The sequence below is a fragment of the Eufriesea mexicana genome, unplaced genomic scaffold (assembly GCF_001483705.2).
Source record: "Eufriesea mexicana isolate 0111107269 unplaced genomic scaffold, ASM148370v2 scaffold11296, whole genome shotgun sequence".
Classification (NCBI taxonomy): domain Eukaryota; kingdom Metazoa; phylum Arthropoda; class Insecta; order Hymenoptera; family Apidae; genus Eufriesea; species Eufriesea mexicana.
The window spans coordinates 173,386-197,274 of record NW_016918917.1 but is presented as its reverse complement, the minus strand read 5'-3'; the positions used below and the strand labels follow the sequence as shown (position 1 = coordinate 197,274).

Below are 23,889 nucleotides of genomic sequence, written 5' to 3'. Positions count from 1 at the left end.
GAAGAATAAAATTAGAGTGTTAGAAGTTTGTTTCGTAATTTCAAACAGACGAAAGTCTAATATAAGTAAAAATAATTTTCATCGTACCTTCCAAATATAATTGCACAATTCGAGGTAAATATTTCCATGAAAAGAAAGAGAGGAAAACGTTGCCGCAAAACACTGCCAGATGATTTAATTTTATGCTCCATCACCAGCTTAAAGGATCGATATAGCAGGATCTATATATAAAGTGCAATTCAATCATCAAATACCAGAGTCTTGTTTATAGAACAAGTACAGAAAGTTACCACTATGAGGGAATAAACAATCAGCAACAAGTTACGCAACATTTCTAAAAAAAAAACACTTGACTTTTCTCTTATAGAAGAGAGCACTGGTATTTGATAAAGTGATGCTGTTAAGAAATGATAATAAAATTAGTTTACACGATACATTATTTTCTGTAATAATGATTCGTCTATATCCTGAAAAAGATTTGATAACCCTCTGGACTCATTAACAGCAATGACAGAAGTCATATGATGTAAAAATGAATTGTGCAAAAAGTGAAACAAATAATGCGATAAAAACTTAACATACATATGATGCGTTAAATGGTAAATAAATAGCACAAACACAATTTGTGTTATATGATATTGAATTCTAATATAAATGTATAAGAACGACTTCTTAAGATAATCGTTTAGAAATAAAAACGATATAGGTTGAAGTGCAAAATTGGCGATATTCGTTTCAATGGGACACTCACCTTCCTTGGGCTTGTCTTGCGGCTGTGGTGTACGTGTAGAAGCCTTGCGATGTGCCACTGTGGTTTGTGCATTCCGTGCCGCGTTTTAAGGTGCGTTTTAGGGAGGGACCAATCGTTGGAATTCATCGGATTTTTCGTTTGGAACGGAGGCACAGTTTCGAGATAAGGTTGGAAAGAGAGAAGGCAAAAATAAACGTGCTGTTAGCAATTTCATGCTTATCCAAACAAACCAGTTTATAAAAACCAGTCGTCTAAGAGTTAAGTGTACAAGATACGTGAAAAGCAAAATCGTACGATACATATTGTATTAGTAGAACAATAATGAAAAAAAAAAGAAAACAGAAAAAAATAAACATTTCTATTCAGTCTTTATAGTTGAATCGAGCACTCAACGATCGTGAATTCCAAATTATCATTGGTTCTGCAAGACATTAGATTGAAATATTTTCATCGATCGTTTCAAAGCATCCAAAGAAAATATGCTCTTTTTTTAGACATCTTAGTGGTTGTTTAAATAGATTGTTATTTATATTTTTTGATGCATTGAAGAGTGAACATTGCGATGCAACGTATATGACACTCTTATCAAACTACCTTTCAAGATATTATGCAGCAAACATATTATTATCTTACCATGTGAGTCGTCTTCTTCAGCTGGATGTTCTCCACTTGCAGGACGTATACCTTCCGCTTCGGCTCTATTGCATAAAAATACGTTTTCAATGTTATTTCATATTTGACTTTATTTTATTCTAATTTTCCTACTAGGTGTTAGACTCAGTGCAATATAATTTCATTACTGGTCAAATATTTCCTGTCTTGCAAAATAATTTTTAAATAAAGTATGTAAGGAAGATATACTAAGACTTAGTGCACCTTTCACTAGGCGATTCGTCTGGACTAGTTACTGGTGTTGCTTTAGCTAATCGAGCTGCCTCAGCTGCTGCTGCCTCCTCTTTCTTGCGTCTCTCTTCTTCCTCTCGTTCTTGTTCCCTCCTCTTCATTTCTTTCAACTCAAACTGCACAGGCATACCAATTTTAATTGAATAAATCGTACAAATTAATATTGCTGATTTTAAGGAAGAAATACACTAACCGTTGTGAGTCGATGCAAGGCACTAAACCTTTCTTCCTGAGCAGCTGCCGATTTTTCGAATGCTTCGTGCTTCTTAATCAAATTCTCCACGTCATGGATCGTATGCTGCAATAAATACATTTAATAACGATATTCAGCGATTATGTTAAAAATTAATTTAACACGTCACTTACGCCGAGTTCCTGACTCATAAGATATGATTCTTGAGCGATCAACCATGCTTCAGCGACCGCTGCGTCTCTTGCGAACTGGTATACCTCCAAAACTGCAGTAAGAAACACGAGCTGTTAATAACATAATTTTTATCATTTTTTTACGCAATAAATATCCATATATTTACTCAGTTGCAAGTTCTCCCAACGCTCCTCCCATCTATGGAGCAACGCATTTCTATGATCAGTCAGAGCTGCCAATTTTTCTTTGATTTGACTGCTGGCGTAATGATTCCTGGCTAACAAGTCCTTCCCAAGATTAATACAGGCCATCAGGTTGTCTTCTCTAGCATCTATTTCAGCTTTCAAACTTTGATGGTTGTTCATTAGCAATTCTACTCCAGCAACGTCGCGAGGTTTTTCTGAGGTGTTCATGTGACGAACCACATCATCCATCCAAATCATCAAAGTCCTAACCATGTTGAAGAATCGGAACAAATCACCAGTATCTTCTAGTTTTGTTCTTCTGGCGTCGCATAACGACTGAAGGTTGTTCCAAGCAGCGACCACCTCTCCTTCGCGATTAGTTATCTCTCTAGCCTTGTCACCAGCATAACTAGCCTGTAATTTAGCAGATTCCTCTTGAATCTGCGACACCTGACTCTGCAACGTGGAGAGATCCTGCATGAAATTAGCATGCTTCCGTTGCAGAGCAGAAACTGAGCCAGCATCACGACCTAATTCATCAGACATGGCATTCTGTTTTTCCAAGATTCTTCCAAGTACGTCTTTGCAGTCATGGAAGAACTTGTGCAACTCTCGACTAGCTTGTAACATCTGTGTACGAGTTTCAATTAATTCCAACAAGTCTTGCCATACTTCGTTCAAGCCATCCTTCCATTCTGCAATAGTAGCAGCATCAGAGTGTCCAGTCGCTATTAGAGAATCTGCAATTCCATTTACTGCGGCCACTCTTTCTGAGCCTATTGCCTCGGTGTCTCGAGCAAACTCTTTAAACCTCTCCCAAAGAAGTGTCACATGATCATAGTCCTGACCCAATTCATGACTTCCAGCTACTAATTCTCTTTCTGTGATCCATTGTTCCAAGTCGTCCACTTCTCTATTCAGCATGTACAACTGAAGAGCTTCATCTAGTTTGGCTCGACGTTCACCAGCAAGATCTTTCAGACCAGCATATAGTTTGTCCACCTGTGACTGTTTAACGGCAATCTGATCGGCAAGAGGATGTTGATCGTTAATAAGCTGTCTGGCAGTTTCTCCAAGCTGCCGAATCGTTTCTGCATAGTCCTCTACTGCATGCTCCAAAGACTCGTGTTTCTTCATTAGGTTTTGAGCAGAGATCTCGTCCTTGCCACGATCTTCTACCATCATGTATAGTTCTTGTTCGCTCATCCAGGATTCTGCTTCTGTTGCGTCGAAGAAATATTGTTGTGCCTTCTCGTTTTGCAGGAGATGCTTGTTCCTGTCATCCACAGCATGCTTCAATTCTTTCCATTTCTCGGTTAACTCGGGTATCAATTTCTGGAACTCGGGACTATCCTCGTGGCCTTCATCTATGAGTTTCTGTCCATTGTTGCAGACTAAATTAATTCTGGGCTCGTGATTCTCTATTTCAGTACGCAAAGACTGGTTCTTCTTCTTTAGCATATGCACGTTGAACAAAGAGTTTCCATATTCTGTACTGGTAGCCTGAGGCATTTTCTCGGCGATCCAGAGCTTTTCGTCTTCCACGTCGCGCCTGAACTGGAAGGCCTCCTTTTTCTTTTCTAACTGACGTTGACGATCTATCAACGGTGCCTTCAATTGAGCGAATCTCTGTGCTACCTTTTCTTTCTTGCACTTGATCTCCTCCATCTTATCATCAGGTACAGTACGCTGCAAGTGTTCAGCCTGTTTGTCCAATTCAGTAACTTGTCTGGCTTTTACAGCCATCTGTGTTTCAATCATCTGTTGCTTCTGCATCAGAATATTCACCGACGCTAAATCGGATCCAGTGTCCGTACTTTCAATTTGTTTTTCTAATTCATTCATCCAGGAATCAATGTCATCGCAAGTCTGATGAATGAGTACTTCGCGATTAGCGTCGAATAGACGTTCACCTTTGTCATGCGTGGTGGTTTCAAGTTCCTCAAACTGGTCAGCCAATTCTGCCACTTTGGGTTTGATAATCTCAGCGAGATCAGGTTTCTGTTGAATTAATTCTTCAGCAGCCTGTTGTAATTGCTGCAAACGATCCTTATTGCTCGCGATCTCGGCTTCGAACGCTTGGTGTCTAGTCCACTTGCTGTGTACCGTCTTGGCACTTCTATAAGTCTCATCTTGGGCAGTAATATGTTTCTCTTGAACCCACTCTCCCAATTCCTCGCAATCCTGCAAGAACATCTGTAACTGCAACTGATCTTTAAGTTTCTCCATGTACTGATTCGCCTTCTCTCGGTTTATTCGACGACGCTCGTTTATGTTCTCTGCCTTCGTCTTGACTTTGTCTGCCGCGAAGTGGCCCTCGTCGACAAGTCGTCCGGCAAACTGCACTACGGAATTAATCTTTTCATCGTTTGCGTCCATCGTAGTCATGAACGCTTCGTGCCGTTTGATCATGTGTTCCGCCTGTTCGAAGTTCGCCGGCGTTTCATCTTTGGCGAGAATGTGCTCTTGTTGGGACAAAAGTACTTCTGCCTGACGAGCGTCGCGATCGAAGATTTGTAGATTCAGAGAATTGGACAATAATATCTTCCTGTTGACCCACATCTGGTGTAATTCTTCCCAGCCCATCTTCAGAGCGTTCAATCTCTCCCTGAGGAACATGTATTGCGTATCACCATCGCCGGCCTCACTGGTCAGTCTTTCACCGTATTCCATCATCTTCTGGTAATCGTCAGTGTAGTTATCAATTTCTTCCTTAATATTCTGATGTTGTATTAAGAGTTTCTCTGCATCAGCCAGCGTGGTTGGAGTATCTTCGCTGGCCACGTCAGTCTGTGTCTTGGTTAGCCAAGCCTGGAAGTGATCCAGATCTCTGAGGAATCTGTGAAGATCACCTGCTTCTTCCAGTTTCGCATCACGCTCCTTCAACATCTGCGTCAACTGCTCCCAGATAGTATGAATCTGGTCAATCCTTCCCTTTATCACCTCAGGATCTTCCAAGTTCTGTTGTTGAATATTCTGAGCCTCCATCTCCAAGGCGTCCAATTTGGCCTGAATGGCTGCCAAATCGCGTTCCATACCACTTAGTCTACGTTGTAAAGTCATGACTCCTGTCAGATCCATCTCTAAACTGTCCGTTTGCTGGAGGATACGTTTCTTGTCTTCGATCCAGGATACTGTTTCGCGACATTCGATGTGGAAGGTTTGTACACCATGAGCAGAATTCAATTCGTCACGCTTATTTTCTGCTTTCTCGCGGAGTTCTGCCCATTTCTGGTTCAGCTCGTTCTGACGTGCCACAATTTGCTCAGAATTAGGATGTTCAACGTGCAATAATTGCCTTGCCAGTTGGTTCACCACGGCAACTCGTGATGCATTAGCATACATCTCCTTTTCGAAGCCATTGTATCTGTGTTTCATGATTTCAACATCTTCGATATCCTTGGCTGGTACCATGGTCTCCAGCATTCGATTCTTCTCACCGATCCACTGTTCCACTCCGTCTGACTCGCTGAACAACTTGTACAACGATAATGCATCCAACAATCTCTGTTTGCGAAGTTTGGCAAGTTCCATAAGTTCCTTGTACCTCAAGTCTATAGAAGCTAATCTTTCTAGTACCTCCGGTGACTTGGCGTCCTGTTCACCAAGAGACGATGCTTGTTGATGAAGCTGATCGATAGTAGCAGCATAATTCTTAAGTTCATCTGTTACATCCTTATGTTTCTTCAACAGTGACTGAACATTGGCTTCATCTCTGCCAACGTCTTCCGATGAAACGAGTCGCAATGTATCCAACATCCAGATATCAATGTCATCAGCATCTGCAAACAGTTGATGGTAATCTACAGCTTCCTCTAAGCGCTTCCTTCTGAAAGCAGCCAAATCCAGGAGATGATTCCACATTCCCAGAATTTCCTGAAGCCTTTCCTGAATCCTATCAGAACCAAAGTGTTTCTGACGAACCAGTTCATCTCCAACAGCAGCTACAGACATCAATTGTGGTTCGTGAGACTGAATCTCGTTCTCCAAAGCTTTGTGCTTCGATAACAACAAATTGATGGTAGTCAAATCGTGACCAATGTCTCCAGTTGACACAATCTGTTCCTTCTCCTTTATCCAATTCTCCTCGTCAGCCATATCCCAATAGAACTGCCACAATTTACGAGACTCTTCTAATCTAGCTCTACGTTCAACTGCCAAGCGTACCAGTTCGGCATACGCGTCTTCAAGTTGTTGCACACGCTCTACGATAATGGTTGGACCGCATGGTCGGTAATCTTCGCTATCTACCAAGAATCTCTGGCTCTGTTGAACAACTGCCTTTACCCTCTCACCCAGAACGTTGATATCAGCTTCTACCAGGGAATGCTTCTGTAAGAGGTCCTCGACACCCATCAAATGTTTTCCATAATCATCCGTCAACAAACGCATCTTTATCTCCTCCATACTGTCAAGAATGTACAGCATCTCCTGGAAGTTCTGTTGCAATTGCAGAGACAGTTCCAATCTCATCCTTCTAGCATGAAGCAATTGTAACAAATAATTCCACAATCTAAGAACATTATCTTTGCGTGCGTTAATACGTTCGATATCGTGATAGTTCTCGGCTCTCAGTTCTTGCGAAACCGCCATTACAGCTTGAACTCGTTCTTCATACGCAAATATGTCTGTTTCGATGGCTTCGTGCTTCTTGGCCGCAGCTTCCACCGCAGCTAAATCGAAACCGAAGTTATCCTGGACAACTAAACGTTGATTCTCGGATAACCAAGTCTCTCTCATACTAGCCTTTCGATTGAATCTCGCTGCTAGCTGTTCTAATTTCTCCTGACGGATTAATTCTTCGCGCAGAGCTAATTCGCGTTCGTGTTCCGCCTTTTCTAATCTCTCCCACGCTTTGTTAATATCCGAGATCATTTTACCCTCCTTAGGTGTATATGGTTTTTGATTATTTGCTCGCATTTTCGATTGTAACGTGAAAAGTAATACTTCCAAGTTGCCTTTCTCGACAAATTTCGGTGGTTTCTCTACAGTACGATAATTCGAGAACTGGGAAAGCTGAGACTGCACACCTACTAGGGAATTGGTGAATCGACGATCGCCTAAAGCCTCTATGGTACCCTCTATCCAACGCAACAGGTCACTGGTTAGACTCTCGTATTCGTGTATCATACGGTCGTTCTCCATGGCAATACCGACCACTTTACCTATCCTTTTACCTTGCACAGTCTCCTGCTTCATCTTGGAGAAGTAATGATAATAGGTGACCACATAGGTGATGATTGACTTTTCATCAGGGTGGTCCACAAATATATCTTCAGCGTCTAAAAGTTTCGTGAGACCTAACTTATCTTCAGCTACGTTGAACGCGTTGTTTAAGTTATAAATGGCATTAGACTTGGAAAGTTTCTCAAACTGGATCAAGTCTGGACGGTGCTTGTGAATGATGGCGTTGAAGGCTAATCCATCGCGCCAGGATGTAGTGAAATTCCGTACGTTTACATTGTGATAACCGGCCGTTTTCATTTGACACCAAAGAAGCAACGCGTCTTTCGCCGATTTCGTTTCTTGATTGTCCGTTTCCTCGATGGTAATGTCTTGAATTTGAAATCGTAAAATGATAGTCCAAATGAGACCAAGGCTCAGACGGGGGTTCCCATCGACTATATCGTGGGACCCCATGTTCTCCAAATGCACTCGTTGTTCGCGAAGGAATTGCAGCGCTTTATCGACATTTTCCAAACAATGGATTCGCATTTTTCCTTTTGTAGGTCGTGGCAAACGTTCTCCGGAGAGGATCTCGAGAAGCTTGATGAGCATTTTTCCATCTCGGAGGTCGACATAGAGGTCGCCAATTCGGCAGGAACACCGGACCAGGTGGGAGTTGACCCATTTTTGAAAAGTCTTCTTTTGTACCAATTCACGTTCACCTGAAGTGTAAAAGCACGCGATTGGTTAAATGCTACAAGAAAGAAAACATCTTCGCTCATCCCTAAATTGCAAATATCCTAATTCCCTATTCTTTACCTCTCAAGTCAAGTACTACTTTATCGTAATCCATATTGAAATGAATTCAGGTTGCCCGTTTAATCATATCTACCACGATTTGTTCTCTCTACATTTTTATAATACAAGTGCTAGACTATTTCAAAACTTGTTGTACGATTACTACTAAGAATCTCCTATCGAGGAGCCTAGACTTTAAAGCTTGCACTTATCAAACCGGTATCTATATCAAAGGATGTGGCAACAGTTAGCTTTGCCGTTTTATTTCCACATGCAGTCAGTAAAACATCGTCGTACAAACCGATGTGCTTTGCAATTGAACTTGAACAAACTACGTTGTCATCGTCATTAACATAGTCGCAGAGTATATTCGTTTGGAAAAGCCAACTACTAAAATCCTCGAAGCAAAAACCTCTCGTGGACCAAGTATATCTTTTACGGCTTCACATCGATTACCTCGCGTTGCAAATTCACGAACGTGACCGATCGATTCTGCATTATCAAAAGGATCTGCCAAACGTTTAGCCTTGCAATCGCGTTGTTCTCCCCGGGAACAACGTCCGGCGTTGGGATATCGTTCGAATCGGATGGACCACGAAAGGGTGAAAGCAAAGAAAAGAGGAAAGGGAGGCGTACCAGCTAAAGCTTTGATTCGGGAACGTTCGAAAAGTCTCGAACTCGAGTTTCCTCCGTCGTATTCGTACTCATCGACAATCTCTTGTTGTAGCGTGGGGTCCCAACCCCCGCGCACCACCGAGATGTCGGTCGTCATTTTGTCAATCGGACCAACAACTCACTTCTGTCTTACCCTTCGAAAGGGCGCTCCTGGAACAGAATAATGGAACGTTGATTAACCTGACAACTGGCAAACGGTAGAAAATATTTTTACTCTAATCGTGCCTTAAAAGTATTCCAACAGCCGCTATCGCAATTTATCCAAGATAAAGAGTCATTTTTCACGCTCACGAAGTAATCAGATGCAAGTGGAATGGAGTGTATATGAAACTCGCCGATCTACGAAGTTTATAACGAAAGAAATCGTGAATTTGTGTTATAATTATTTGGTTAAAAGAGTTCACGTAGCGCAGAAATACTCGCATGGATAATTTCGATAACTGCGAAGCTTGCGATGTTCCTACTACCCCAGAGATCACCAACCACCCTCGAATCGGTAAAAATAAATGGCTAGGAAATGTTCGATATTGATAAATTCGCAATGGAAGAAATCAAATATTAGCAACTATAAAACGACCAACTGTAAACATCGAATTCGCCAGTCGCTGGATATATATCCTCCCTTCGTAAATATTCTACCACCCTAACCCAAAACCATCGCAGCAACGTATACCCGAACCACAGAAACAAAATAAAACTCCAAGCATCAAAAATCAAGAAAATTCGTAATTAAGAAAATCAAGAATCCTGTCGTGATCATCAACGGAGTAAACTTTAATTATCATTAATTCATTCCACTTGTGCGAGCACTCTGCGGCTGCAAAAATCATCCACCAACCCCCTGAGCCAGTAGAAATGAAACAAAATTACGATTATGGAAATCCTGCAAAATTTTGCAAGATTCTGCAAGATTCCGCAAGATTCCTGACAAAAGAGATCAAGTGTTCGGAAATTTTAAACGAACGGGTCCAGTCATCGGACTCAGCCCCACCCCAATCTTTTGCGAGGGTTTCGCAACCCTAAAAGCCGACTGGACCGACCTCTGTGCATTAGCATATTCTCTGGAAACGAGGTTTCCGACGATCTAACCAACGGCCAAATTGTTCCAATTACGGATTACGGTGTCAGGAAGGAACGATTCACGGATACGAAGAACGGGACGAGCGATTATTCATTCGTTTGTGGCCGTGTTGCGACGCCATTGGTGCATATTTCGCACGTGTGACATCATTCGCGTGATGTAATCGCACGTCGAGCAACTCCCACACGATCTCAGGACGTAAAAGCAACGAGTTGTTCACGGAACACGTCTGAAAATAAGCGGTACGTGCACTTGACAATACGCCCGTGAGTTGCTTTCCTTCTATCTCGTCGCGATAAAATGCTGCCTCTCTCTCTGCGATTACCGTCCAATCTCGCTGATGTAACTGCCAAAGATAATTTTTCGGTGTAATAACGTGGCGTATCCGATAAATATCACGTTCCTCCAAGAGTGGGGAGCTTTTCTCGATAAAGGCGTACCTCGCTTTCGCACTTCTCTCGAGTCCTTCTTTTCCTCTCGTAATCGCATTTTTATTCGAAGCTTAAAATTCCATTCGCTATTTCAAACACGTCGTTCTGAATAGCGGAAAATATTCCAGATGAGCGTACATTATTTCTCAAATTCGACGTTGTCCGGTTTGAAAAGACAAGGAATATTAAAATATATTACTGTTATAGTAATAGTGTTGTAGTATAATATTATAATATTATAATATAGACTGTTAATAATATAAATGAACATGGTTTAAAATGATTTTAAAAATATGAATGATATTCCTTTCATTTCGCGGCCAAAGATAGTGATGTTCGACACCCACTTGAACATTTCGAGAATATCGCTTGATAAAGATTATCGTAACGTTAATCACTGATTTGCTGCTTTTTCACTAACAACTACTACATCTAACTTTCCTGAAATTATGGTTTGTACGTACGTCTTTTAGTTTAGCCAGTGACTGATAGAGAAATTAGACAGTCGCTTGAAATAGACTCGTGTTTTTCCACTGTGCAAATGTATAGAAATATCAAAGGAAATACAAGGAAAGGAGGGTAATGTTTTCATCTTAAAAAGAACGAGGCTATTTTCATAGCCTGTAAACATACAATCCGAGTCTAAAAATGGACTGCGATCCGATGACAGGATGAAAATAAAGAACGCCCCTGCGAATCTTGCGAGATATTCCGTTTTAAAGGGATATTAAAGAAATGACTGAGAATAGGGAATAACGAGTTCAATTTTAAGACGAAGGTATTATTCTCGAGGCCTCTAAAAATGCAATTCCAATTCGAAAAGTGGATTATCCAACGATGAGACGTCTCTGTAAATTTTGCAAATTTCTCAGGATATTCTCGAAAGAAAACAAGTCGAAAGAAATCTTAGAAACACAAGCTGTTTTCATTTGCATTTTAAAGACACTGTCATCGTCTCTAAAAAATATAATTCTAATTCCAAAAGTGGACTATCCAACCACAAAACGCCTCTGTAAATTTTGCAAATTTCTCAGGATATTCTCGAAAGAAAGAAAATCAAAAGGAACCTCAGAAACAGGTGTCTTCGTTTACATTTTAAAGATATTGTCACCATTTCCAAAAATATAATTCCAATGTCTGAGAATAGGGAATAACGAGTCCACTTTAAAGACGAAGGTATTATTCTCGAGGCCTCTAAAAATGCAATTCCAATTCGAAAAGTGGACTATCCAACGATGGGACGTCTCTGTAAATTTTGCAAATTTCTCAGGATATTCTCGAAAGAAAGAAAATCAAAAGGAACCTCAGAAACAGGTGCCTTCGTTTACATTTTAAAGACATTGTCACCATTTCCAAAAATATAATTCCAATGTCTGAGAATAGGGAATAACGAGTCCACTTTAAAGACGAAGGTATTATTCTCGAGGCCTCTAAAAATGCAATTCCAATTCGAAAAGTGGACTATCCAACGATGGGACGTTTCTGTAAATTTTGCAAATTTCTCAGGATATTCTCGAAAGAAAGAAAATCAAAAGGAACCTCAGAAACAGGTGCCTTCGTTTACATTTTAAAGACATTGTCACCATTTCCAAAAATATAATTCCAATGTCTGAGAATAGGGAATGACGAGTCCACTTTAAAAACGAAGGTATTATTCTCGAGGCCTCTAAAAATGCAATTCCAATTCCAAAAGCAGACTATCCAACGACAGAACGCCTGTGCGAAATTTTCCAAAATAAAATCAAAGAGAAACTTAGAAATAGTATATACAGTATTTTCATTCGCATCTGGGTAACAACGTCGACTCACTTCCCACAGCCTCAGAAAATCTAATTCCGATTCCAAAAATGGACTACGATCAGCAACAGGAGAAAAATAAAGAACACGAGGAACTCGAGGAAAATTGCATCGCGAATCGCGAGAATTCTTATCATTACACAGCGCTCCAGTCTCGATTATGTAATATCAATCGACTGTGCGCTATAAAAGTATGTTTGCTCGACCGACTGGATGAAATCATTGCGCTATTATGTTTTATTCATTCCCGGATTGTCGTTGCTCTGTAAAAGGCCCCGCGACCTGCCGCGTGTTACTACTTCGATCGGAGTCCGCCATCGTCGAAGATTCGAGCAGCGTACAAGATCTCCTTCGATTCCAGTTTTTTCCACGTTTATCATCGTGAGTAAATTACGCCCGTGTCTGCGACATGTCGCATAAGCGATTTCAGCCTGTTTACCGACTGATGATTCCTTTAGGACGCACGAGGCATACAAAGTACCATTTATAATTATCCGGAAGAGAGAATTTATTATCGACTGGCATTGATACGCATCGTAAATCTTAATTATGCTAAGCGACATCTCCACTGGATATCGAAGGCGTTCGAATAATTTCAAATATAAACATGGAACCAAAATGGCACCTTCTGAACATCCCACGTGTTTCGATCTGCAACATGTATACCATGTTTCAAAAATGGTAATTTTTAAATTAATACGCCATTACATAATCCATTTGTAATTATTCAAACGACGTGGAACAATCAATATTGTTTTCCCGGTACCATTAGTCGCGGCGTGATAAATCCGAATTATCCTAATTGACATCCATTGACTCCTGCAGTCGTTCGCATAATTACAGAAACGTGCACGTCACGTCAGACGCAAATAGTTTAGGATTCACAATGGCACCTTTCAAGATTCCGTTTCAGTCGAATTTCAAACACATTCATCATTTGCATTTATTTCTCAATTGGTAATTCTCGTGAATCGTAAGATGCACGCGTGGTATGTTATGCTTCGCGAATATTTAAACGACATACAACGATTAACTTTATTTCCGTCGCATGCGCGACAATGAAAAGTGACTCGATGAAATTGACAACCTGAAATAGCTCGTGATCTGTTCGTTACGCAACCAAATGTCTCAAACGAAATTTTTATAACCGATTCAATAGACGACGAGTTGCTTTAACTGGCCATCCTCGTCGACTCACCCTGTACGTGTTGTCAAAGGCAAATAAAATTGAAAAATTATTTGAATAAAATTACGGGGCTCCTCCTCCCTGGTAGTTGTCGTTGACGCTGACAGGAAGGAAAGAAAAAACGATGGGATGCGTTTAGTCCTGGGTCTGCTAGTGAATTTATCAGCAAGGGTACCTAGCATGCCCACCCTCAGCGAACATACTATCGGGAAACCTGGAAGTTCTATATACAGAGTGTCCTAGCAACGGTAGTACAACTGGGAAAGGGGCGATTCTACATAGAGAAACGAATAAAAAGTAAAAAAAAAGAAAATTTTTTGATTGGAAGCTTCGTTTTCGAGAGAATCGACTTTGAATATTCACCTAGCGCGCGTGCACTTAGCTATGACTTATACGAATACACCATCGATACACGAGTATCCGTGATACAATCGATGAGGGGGGATTGTACATGAAAAAACAGATCGAAAATAAAGAACCAAATTTTTTCATTCGAAGCTTCGTTGTCGAGAAAATCGACTTTGAATATTCACCTAGCGCGCGTGCACTTAGCTATGACTTATACGAATACACCATCGATACACGAGTATCCGTGATACAATCGATGAGGGGGGATTGTACATGAAAAAACAGATCGAAAATAAAGAACCAAATTTTTTCATTCGAAGCTTCGTTGTCGAGAAAATCGACTTTGAATATTCACCTAGCGCGCGTGCACTTAGCTATGACTTATACGAATACACCATCGATACACGAGTATCCGTGATACAATCGATGAGGGGGGATTGTACATGAAAAAACAGATCGAAAATAAAGAATCAAATTTTTTCATTCGAAGCTTCGTTGTCGAGAAAATCGACGTGCACTTAACTTTGGCGCATGGACCATCGGCATATGTATCAGCGTACTCAGTGAATATTCAAAGTTGATTTTCTCGGCAACGAAGCTTCGAATGAAAAAATCTGATTCTTTATTTTCGACTTGATTTTTCACGTAGAATCACCCCCTTCTCGGTTGTACCACCGACTCGTGTACCACTACCCTGGACAGTGTGTATATCGTAGTTATTTTACAATAATAAACTCATAATCCCAGCAGGCACCATTTATTTCGAAGATTTCGTTCGATTTTCGGTGAGATTCGATATTTCGTGAATCGTCTTCCATTCCATTTATCCGCTGTAGATGTTAACCCACGTGCGCTTTCGTCGGAGCGAAAAAATACGCACGATTACGCCACTGTGCAATCTTGATTTGCCGTTCCGGGAATGACTTCCACGGTATATTATTCTGTATGCACGTAGAATTAGTCACGCATTCGTGGCATCGAAGAGTTGCACTTTCATTCGATGCTGAATCCCGAGGTGTTCTAATTGCGCCGGCATGTTTCGATCAGGGACACTCGTTATCTTCTCGCGACTCGCCCACGGCACTCGAAACACGTGCAACTAAGATAGCCTTCAGTTGCTCGCTTCTTGCCGAGGATCGCGCGAATTTGCTCGCGATTCGGCTTGCTAAGAGACATTTTTCACAGGGTCAGCGTTTCGAGGAAATCTCGATGTTCGAGGAGCAGAGAAGCCTCGTTGTTGAATGTAGGATTTACGTTTTGGCGCATAGATCAACGATGCTGATACAGAGGACACGTCATGCTTCATTCGAACGAAGCAGCCAAGTAAAAATCTTTGGCTGCCTTAAGTAACAAAGTAGAATTTTAATTCGCACTTCAATTTTCAATCTTCGTACTCTGTAAAACACATTGTCCAATACACAACAAAAATTTTCCTTCCACGCGTGAAATCAAACTAATTCTTATTTTCTATGTTCAACGCTAGAACCACCGATCCAGTTGCAAAGACTGCTCCCGGAATTTTCCTGTCTGTAATTTCTAAAAACATGTACCTGCTTAGAACTGCAATTAATATATTTACTTATCTTCATTGTACTGCTAAAATTACTATTATGTCCTCTATGTTTGGGTTTGGTTAGTAGTCACGCGTTCAACTACCTTTTAAGCAGTTAGCAGTGGAGTTGGCAGAGTGGTAAAATGACTTGTTTTTACAATATCTGAAAACCTGCAGCTACTTTTGACGAAATTAACGTTGACCTATATACAGCTACTTCTCTCCATGTGTAACACGTTTAATTAGCCATTAAAACTCGGTAGTTCTGACATTATACTGTTCTCCAACGTGACCCTATTTCAAACATTTGGCCAAAATATAGAAGCATCGTTTCTTCCTCAACTAGAACGATTGTATTTTCAGAAGCGTGTTTCTCAGTCCTCCAGAAGATTCGAGCCATTTCCAGAGGCTGCCAGAGATTTGGCATGGTCCATAGGGTCCGTGCTCTTGGTCCAAGTCCTTCAACGTCGTCCAAGTCTGAGCAAGTGCACGCGGCTAATATATCACGTCCTCACGGTGTATTCGCGCGAGTAGCCGTGTAAAAACTCAAGGAAAACCACAGTAAGTGGATACGGGCGTCGTTCTTTCACGGTGACATTTCGCTGCAGAGCGCAGCAGCCGAGTTTCAGCCAAGTGAGAGAACACCTTAGGGCGACATCGATACCTTTTCACGAAGAAAAATTCCGTTTCGAGTGATACCGCTACGCGAGTAGACAGAGAGGTGAAAAACTGCCTCGTTGTTCCTGGACACGTTGCTTAACCTTTGATTTATGAGAGTGGGACTGAACGAGGTCACGGATGCCTCGGGACATGTCTGTACTTTCGAATTTCATCCGCCTACGTGAACTATGCTCATCTAATCCTGATCTTGCGTCCGTCTTCTTCCACTTCCATTCGCCATCGTTTCACCTGGCCCTTCTCAGGACTCTTCTCTGATCGTTCCTCTAACGTGTTTGCAATCTTTGCTTTTATCTTCCAGTGCTACCTATGTTTCCTCTTCCAATTCCATCCTCGAATTAGCTTCTTCTTCGTGAAGATGGTGCACAGACGTTTGCTGACTCTGATACACCAGTGTTTCTCTTGGACCTAGGGTCTTCCTTCTCTGAAGGGTTCTACCAACGTAGTTCCAGTCTTCGTTTTCATCTTTCAGTGTCGGTTGTGTCTTGTTAGGTGTATTTTTAAATCGTGTCTGCGAATTGTATCTTCTCCTTGAATTATGTGGTATGTACCATCATCGATTGTGATATAACCATCGTTTCTCTTGAATCTGGGTGCTTCTTCGATCATTCCTCGGATGTGGATGCAACCTTCCAATGATATCTTGGATTTGTATTTGTAAATTATGTTTTCTTATTGAGTTACATGATATTTGTCGAGTTTGATATACGATCGTTCTCTTCGATCCGTGCTCTTCTTCAATAGTTCTCCGACCATGATTGCAGCCTTCGTTTCTATCTTTGTGAGTACCTTTTGTCTCGTGTTTCAATTGTTTCTTCGAATTATATCTGTAAATTATATTTTCTCCTTGAGTCACGTTATACATAGATGATCGTTTTCGAATCTGGACTCTTCTTAAATTATTCTTCGAACATCGTTACAGCCTCAGCTCCTTAAGAATTTTTCCTTTGCATCGCGTTGGTACTTTACTTTACAATGGTACTTTAAAACTCTTCAGAAATGACAAAATTTCAAATTCAGACAAAAGTTTGTCCACCTTTCCGGGGCTCTGAAAATCGCAATATATCTGGTTAAAATTTGGTTAATCCTCGTGTGACATACTTTAGAAATCGTGAAGCTTCGAGATAAAATATAAATTTATGCTTCGGCGATGCTTAAAAGGTTGCGAAATTTTAGGGATTAAAATAATATTATTTATCCTTTCGGATTAAAATTTATATTTATGCTTGCACGATGATTCGTCGTATTTATTTTTATAACGATAGCGAAATAGCGAGGCTTCGAATTTCGAAAAATAAAGGAGAACCTGGTCGTTATGCTACGCTAATCGCGAAAATATTTCAGAAAAATAATTGAAACCTGGAACGGATGAATCATTCTAACCATTTATGCCATTTAAATGGCACTTACTAAAGACGTAATGCATCTAAATGGCTGGATTTTGAGATTAAGATATCGCGTTTCTTGAAATATCTAGATCAATGCTTTTCAATTTACACATAAACGACGTGTTATCACGAGTTACTTCAAGGTATAAATAAACTTTCGCTATTTCGATCGTCGACGGTCACGAAAGTAAACGATTTTAAAGGGCTATATTTATATGAAACACATCCATCGCCATTTCTTTGGGCATCGAAAGGAAACTTTGGCCTCTACTATCGTCTAACACCAAGTACTGAGTCACTATACTTTAAATCTCGCAGCGGGCTACCGATAAACTTATCAACATTTCTAATCCGCAAATGGGATACATTAGACAGGGAGATCATTTAGAGTGACTCACAGTTTACCACAATAAACACTACCTTCATTTACATCGACTAAGAACATAAAACCATAAAAGAGAAATAGAAAAGTGAACGACGTGAAATAAATCTTGGATCTAACTTTAAGTAATTTTCAGTAAAATCTGATAATTAATCGCGAGATTAAAGCTAAATCCAACACGTACAGTTTGAAACACCAAACATCAAGATTTAGATTTCGATATCGAAAGATTGAAATTCCACATGTAAGAATTTGAATTTAAATGTCGAATATCACGATTTTAAAATGCCAAATGGAAATACCGAATGCTAAATATATTCCTTCCATTTTCTGTGTAACCTCGTTCTCTAACGGCACTTTTGCGTCCTTTCACGCCCATCTGAGTAACAGAAATCAGGATTCTTCATCGACCCGATTACAGAGCGTCTTGAATGGATCGAAGGCCAGCGATGGAAAGTAACGTAAGACTGAATGACATTCTTTAGGTGTCTAACAGACACTTACGGTAAATTAAGAGCAATTACGCGAGCAACGGCATACTTTAATGAGCATTGCCAGAAAGCAAGAGAGGAGGAATCGACGTGGGGCAAGGGTATAAAAAGATTAGCTGCCTCTGCGACCGAGTAGGCGGAGTGAAATGAATCAGAAAAGTGAATGACACTATGATCGAGGAAGGTTAACTTTACTCACTCCCTGGTCTACAATTGACTCGTGGAAAAACCATGGGGCAGGTCTTAAGTGTTTTTTCTTCGAGTTCGATGCCTCGAACGTTCATTCACTCGTTCCTCCTCGATTTCATCTTTCCTAGACATGTCTATGACTTTCCTCTCTTCATCCGGATAAACGTAATTAATTTTCAATATTCAATATTTCATTTTCAATATTTTATCGTGAAAAAAGCAGTGTATACTCCTTAAATAAGTCAAAACCATGCCACAAATCCAGACACAATAATGTCTTTATGGTTCTTAAAAACAAATCTCAAATAGCACCTAAGAAATTGACCTCGAAACTAGAATACCTCCTTAATATACGCGTGTCTCCGAAACTTTGTAATAAAATCAATTTCACGTGATGTCTGAAGATAATTAGTTAATAGCTATAAATATTATCGATTGAAAGGTATTTATGACAGAAATGTCGTCGTATATGCAAATATCGAATGATTAACTGTTCGCGTGACCAACTCGTGACTGCCACAAGGTGGTGTAGTAACTCGTTCATTTTACAAAAAATGGAAATGGCGAAAAAGTTAAAAAAGTAACTCGGTTAGGTTGCAAAAATTGTCAGGGTTACATATTCCCTGCTTTAAAGTGTATCAAGGAATTACATTTTTAGATATGCCGTAATCCGGTTTAACGTGTCACGGAAGGTCCCTACGATACCGACCAACGTAACCGATAAAGTGAACCGACGACCACTTTCGTAAAAAGGGAAAAACGAGATCCAACTGTAATCAAGGAAACTAGGACCGTCCTAGTTACAACAGCCGCGCGAAAACGCGGCTGAAACGAAACGCGAGACAAGAAGCTCTTTGTCCTTCGACATGAGAGAACATAAGGCCTCATCGTGAGTCCACAGAATTCTACAACCTTCGTGACTCGCTCTTCATGCACATTAATCTGCAACTAGAAACTCTAACAAAGACGAAACTCTATAGAATCTTTACAACTCTGTTGTTAATCTCTATTTTCGACATTGTATGGGTGACTGTCCACGAAATGCATCCGGAAATCCAGAATACGCTCGAACTGCCATCTATACGTACTTAGCTCCAAGCAGTTTATTTTATCCAATTTTATCTATAACCAGAGATAATAGGACAATGTATTAAAAAAAATAATGCTTGGAAGATGTGTGAAAAAATTGGATATATCAAAAGTACATAATGCGAAAAAGAATATAATCTTGAGATAATATAAAACGAAAATAAATAAATACCGTCGTTGTTAGTTGATACGAACCAGGTCGACTGAATTGGTGCTTCATTCGTGAATGAACTCAATGGTAAGTTAATACAAGTACAGCACAATCTGTTATTTAACAGGCTCGATTCGTTGACTCGGTAGATCAATATGTAAAACAAACAACGGTTATCTACTCTTATCTCTCACTGCAGTAAAAGTAAATGCATTATCGTCTTTTTATATTTCACATTTCTATTACGACATTTCAGCGAAACACTAACCTACATATATATAAAATATTTCCCATACTTTTGCTTGTATAATAAGTAGACGAAGTTTATACAAAGATTCCGAGACATCTCGTGTATCAACGCGTGCCACGTGGACTCCATCGGTAGCACAGAACGGTTACTCGAAGCAGAATTTGGATCGAAAGGTATTCGACCGAAGTAAACGCAAGAGGGAGACAAAAGAGTCTGGAATTCGACACGAACGTCATCTCTAATTAAACACACCGCTGCAACCTCTTCACCCCAATTCGACGCCTTACCATGCGATCCTTCCCTGTCCTATTTACCGACACTTCGTTTCATTCCGAAATTATCGAAGGATACGACACCTCGTGCGGAACGTATCTGGCTCCCTCTACGTAAGCTTGACTACATAACCAAGAAATTCGTCTTCTCATCCTCTTCCTTTTCGTTTCTCAAAGAAGCGTAAGTATTCGTTTCAGCTTTCGTCTTCACCTTGACTCGTGGAAAGCTCCATGATCTCTTCGTAGCTACTCTCATAATTGACTAAACATTTGCTTCCTAGAACAGGCGGATGATTAATAGTGGTCGTAATACAATCGCGGGCCAATTGAATGAAAAAGGCATACTAGCCTGTGGGACTCGAACACCGGCGACTAGGGCGTTTCGCATTGTACACCGAGTTTAGGGTTAATCCGCCGTTTAATCGGTTCTCCGCGCATATTAAGGCCGCACTTGAGGCGGCTAGTTGTGTGTTGTCCGTCAGGTGTACCTGTGTGCACATGCGACTCGGCATCGCGTACAAAAGAGCACGATATAGACGCGACGCCGCAACGCCGAAGGTAAGATGAACTCGCCACGAACACAGCGTCAGGCTATTGATTTTCCAGCGGAGTCACCGTGGCGCCAATGTTCACGATATATATTATATACCGGGTGTTCTCATCGCGGTTCGGCTGTTCGTAATATTCTAAGGAAATTCATCTACTGTCCAATCTCTTTCGGTCTTTCTTCTTATTAAGTTTTCAGGTTATGTAATGTCCCTAAAGAGGTCACTGCAATCGCTGACATAAATCATGAGAACTCTTTTTCTTTAAATTATAGAAATGCGGAATACTATAAATCTCTTTCATATGATTAATGCATCGATTATTATTTCTCTGATATTACCTATTTTAAGTATCATTACGTAGCTTTGTTGTCTATACCAAGCACGAAAACTGTTTAGATAAATGAAAAAGAATTTTTCGAATTCTTTTTTATTCATTTTCACTTTGATTCAACGAGTGATATTTTTATTTTGATTTTTTTTTATATAGATTTTAGTAACTCTTTATAATTACTTTTGTTATTCTTATTATTGATTTTCAGACGAATTGCCATTTTTAAACGATGGGCAAAGCAAAGAAAATCGAAGATTCATTTTTGTCGCGTCTATGATAAAAACACGGATCGATAAGCTGCCTAGATACGGCTCTCGAATTTTACAATGGCACTGTAAGTGATTTCTTATCTCTATGCTTTTGAAATATATTTTTTTTTTATTATTCGTGTAAATCTGCAGAAGTGACAAATGGAACAAAGCTTTAATCGATTCTTTCTCTTCAGTCTCCGGAACGTTACTTAATAGTGCATGCCGTGGCGCTAGTGAATACGGTGCATTGTTACCGAGAAAAAGAATTTTTCTTTTTTTTTCTTTTTTTCAGAATTCTTTTGTGACGAGTGTTGAGATAAAAATGAATCGTTTCTAAAACTCGTAGAAAATGTGAGAGAAGTCTCTTGCAAACGTAACGAAGCTGCTATAGTGAAATATTCAGGAACGAGCAATTAGGATCTGATACCTTCTCGCGTGCCTATTAATGTCAGCAATTTGTTAATTAAAGTTCCTAAGTGGAACGGGGATACCTTGATTATACTGAAGACCCTGAAGACATCAATAAGGACATCGATCTGTCTACTATCTGGAACATTCCTTCTACGATTCTAATCAATCAGTTGATCAGCGAAACTGTGTGATCGATGGTCAATCCGTAAATGGTCTTCAAATAAACGTGCTGGTTATTAGGAAAATGGCCCAAGTCATCTTTTACTTCAAGATACTTGAACTCTATTTAATTTTTCATAATTGGAAAATTCGATGAGTCAAAATTGTATGCAAAATTTGGTAGGGCAATTTTTAAACAAATTTAATTATAATCTCAGGTCATTTGGACCATTCCCAAAATTAATGGGTTTATACAAAAGATACATGAATTTTATTTTTTTTTTAAATTTTGAAAACATCTTTTAATTTTATTTTAAAAAATTTACTTAAAATAAACATAAACCATTTCCAGAATTACTGGTATAGATACCAGTCGAAAATAGCTGTACTGCGGATAGAGAGGAAAAGAAAATGGTCGTAGTATTCTATTGATCGATTTCTGGAGAACCACCCTGTATATTTAATACATATATGCCCTCTGTACCTGCGTACAACAATCCCAGAGGGGTACTACCTGGCAAGTACTCTTACAATATACTCACGGCTCAAGTGAACGCAAAGGACTTCCTCGAAAAAGAGAAAGCTTCGTGATTATTTTGGAACGCGTTAAGTTGACTGGAATAATACTCGTCCACTGGTACAAAGGTAATGATAAAATATCTCCAACGAGTGAACGTAAACGCGGAATAAACCGTGTGTTCGACGTCTCAGTTTTGAAACTGGATGTCGATTGGAACTAAAAATAGTGTTCCATGATCTAGATTGAAAATTTTTGGGAACAGTCGATTCGCTTCCTTGACTACCTTAGCCTTGCCAAATGTATTTCATCGAAACCGATTTTCAGAAATATAAGAATAAAAGGTTCACCACAAGAATAGTATCGACGAATAATTCTGAACTTTCGAGGAAGATCAAGGAAACGAATTTCATTTCATAAACTAATTATTCGATTATACTTTTCTCGCAAATTTCACTATTTACGTGTAAACTCGGTAAGCAAGATAACCAAGATGTAAGGAATTCAGAGAGACAATGGAGGATGAAAATCGAGGTGGCCAGGGAACGACCCGATTTCCAGCGCCCCAACACGAGAGCAGGCCATCGACAATGCGACTTCATTCGACTCGGAAGAGGGGTCCATTGGCTAATGAGGTTAAGAGCGAGACTAGACGATGCATTGACTCGAATACCAAATAAACCAAGTGTGGTAACCCTAGTGATAGGGACAAGGTATCTGAAAAACAGAATTGACCGAAACCTGAGAAAATAGCCTGTGAAACGTCAGCCATGTTTCACAGAACAGAAAAAATCTATCAAAAGAGGAGAGAACAATATTAATTATACCACAGTGTCAATCTTCATTTTGGAATTTTCTGATATCGTGGATGTTGCTGTATATTACTCTAACGCATTATAGTTTGCCAATGTTATTTTCACAATTTGCAATTTCTTTTTATACTTTAACATTTTCTTCTTTTTCTTGCCCTTCTTTTAGAACTTTCTTGCCGCAATAGAAGTACTTCCTGTAAATCTGGGACTTCTTCCAAGAATATTTTAGTAATACGTGAAATGGAGATTGTCCGCAACAGTAGTTGATGAAACCGGAAGAGACTCCATAGAAATCGCCCCTAGTAATCAGATATTCAGGCTTGATTTTGGAGAAAGTGACCACTGACTGATTTACAGAGTGGATACTGACACTGTCCACGGAAATAGACAGAAAGGACCGGAAAGAACCCCTCAGAAGTGTCTACAGTAGCTAGACCGTTGCTAGCCATAATCTTAGAGAAGGTCAGACGATCCATTGACTAACTATCAAATGATCGCTGTTCACGAAACAAGATAGAGCCGGAAAAGACTCTACTGAAGGAACTCTTCAAAAATGTTTAGAATAAACGTGAGACATAATTTTGAAAAAGATGACCACCCAGCCAGTGATTACTGAAAAACTGATCATGGGATCAACACTGCTCAAAGCAGATTAATCGAGCCAATAGATAACAGTTCCTCTAGTCGAATAGGGTAGCTTTAGATACAAAAGGCATTATTAGAAAATCGG

At 40.0% G+C, this 23,889-nt stretch overlaps 1 protein-coding gene across 4 annotated transcripts in view; it reads right to left on the bottom strand.

Moving 5' to 3' along the window:
• beta-Spec (spectrin beta chain) overlaps positions 1–23,889 on the bottom strand; it is a 40,017-nt gene that overhangs the window by 9,021 nt on the left and 7,107 nt on the right. For 2 of the 4 annotated variants that reach the window (XM_017908601.1, XM_017908603.1), the window contains exons 2-8: positions 8,807–8,995; positions 2,188–8,094; positions 2,021–2,112; positions 1,848–1,952; positions 1,628–1,770; positions 1,385–1,449; positions 752–808 (exon numbers count right to left, since the gene is read on the bottom strand). In XM_017908601.1, the coding sequence (XP_017764090.1) occupies positions 752–808; positions 1,385–1,449; positions 1,628–1,770; positions 1,848–1,952; positions 2,021–2,112; positions 2,188–8,094; positions 8,807–8,942 (6,505 nt within the window). In that variant the 5' untranslated portion in view covers positions 8,943–8,995. The remainder of the gene's footprint in view (positions 1–751; positions 809–1,384; positions 1,450–1,627; positions 1,771–1,847; positions 1,953–2,020; positions 2,113–2,187; positions 8,095–8,806; positions 8,996–23,889) is intronic. The other 2 variants (XM_017908602.1, XM_017908604.1) reach the window with 1 other exon arrangement.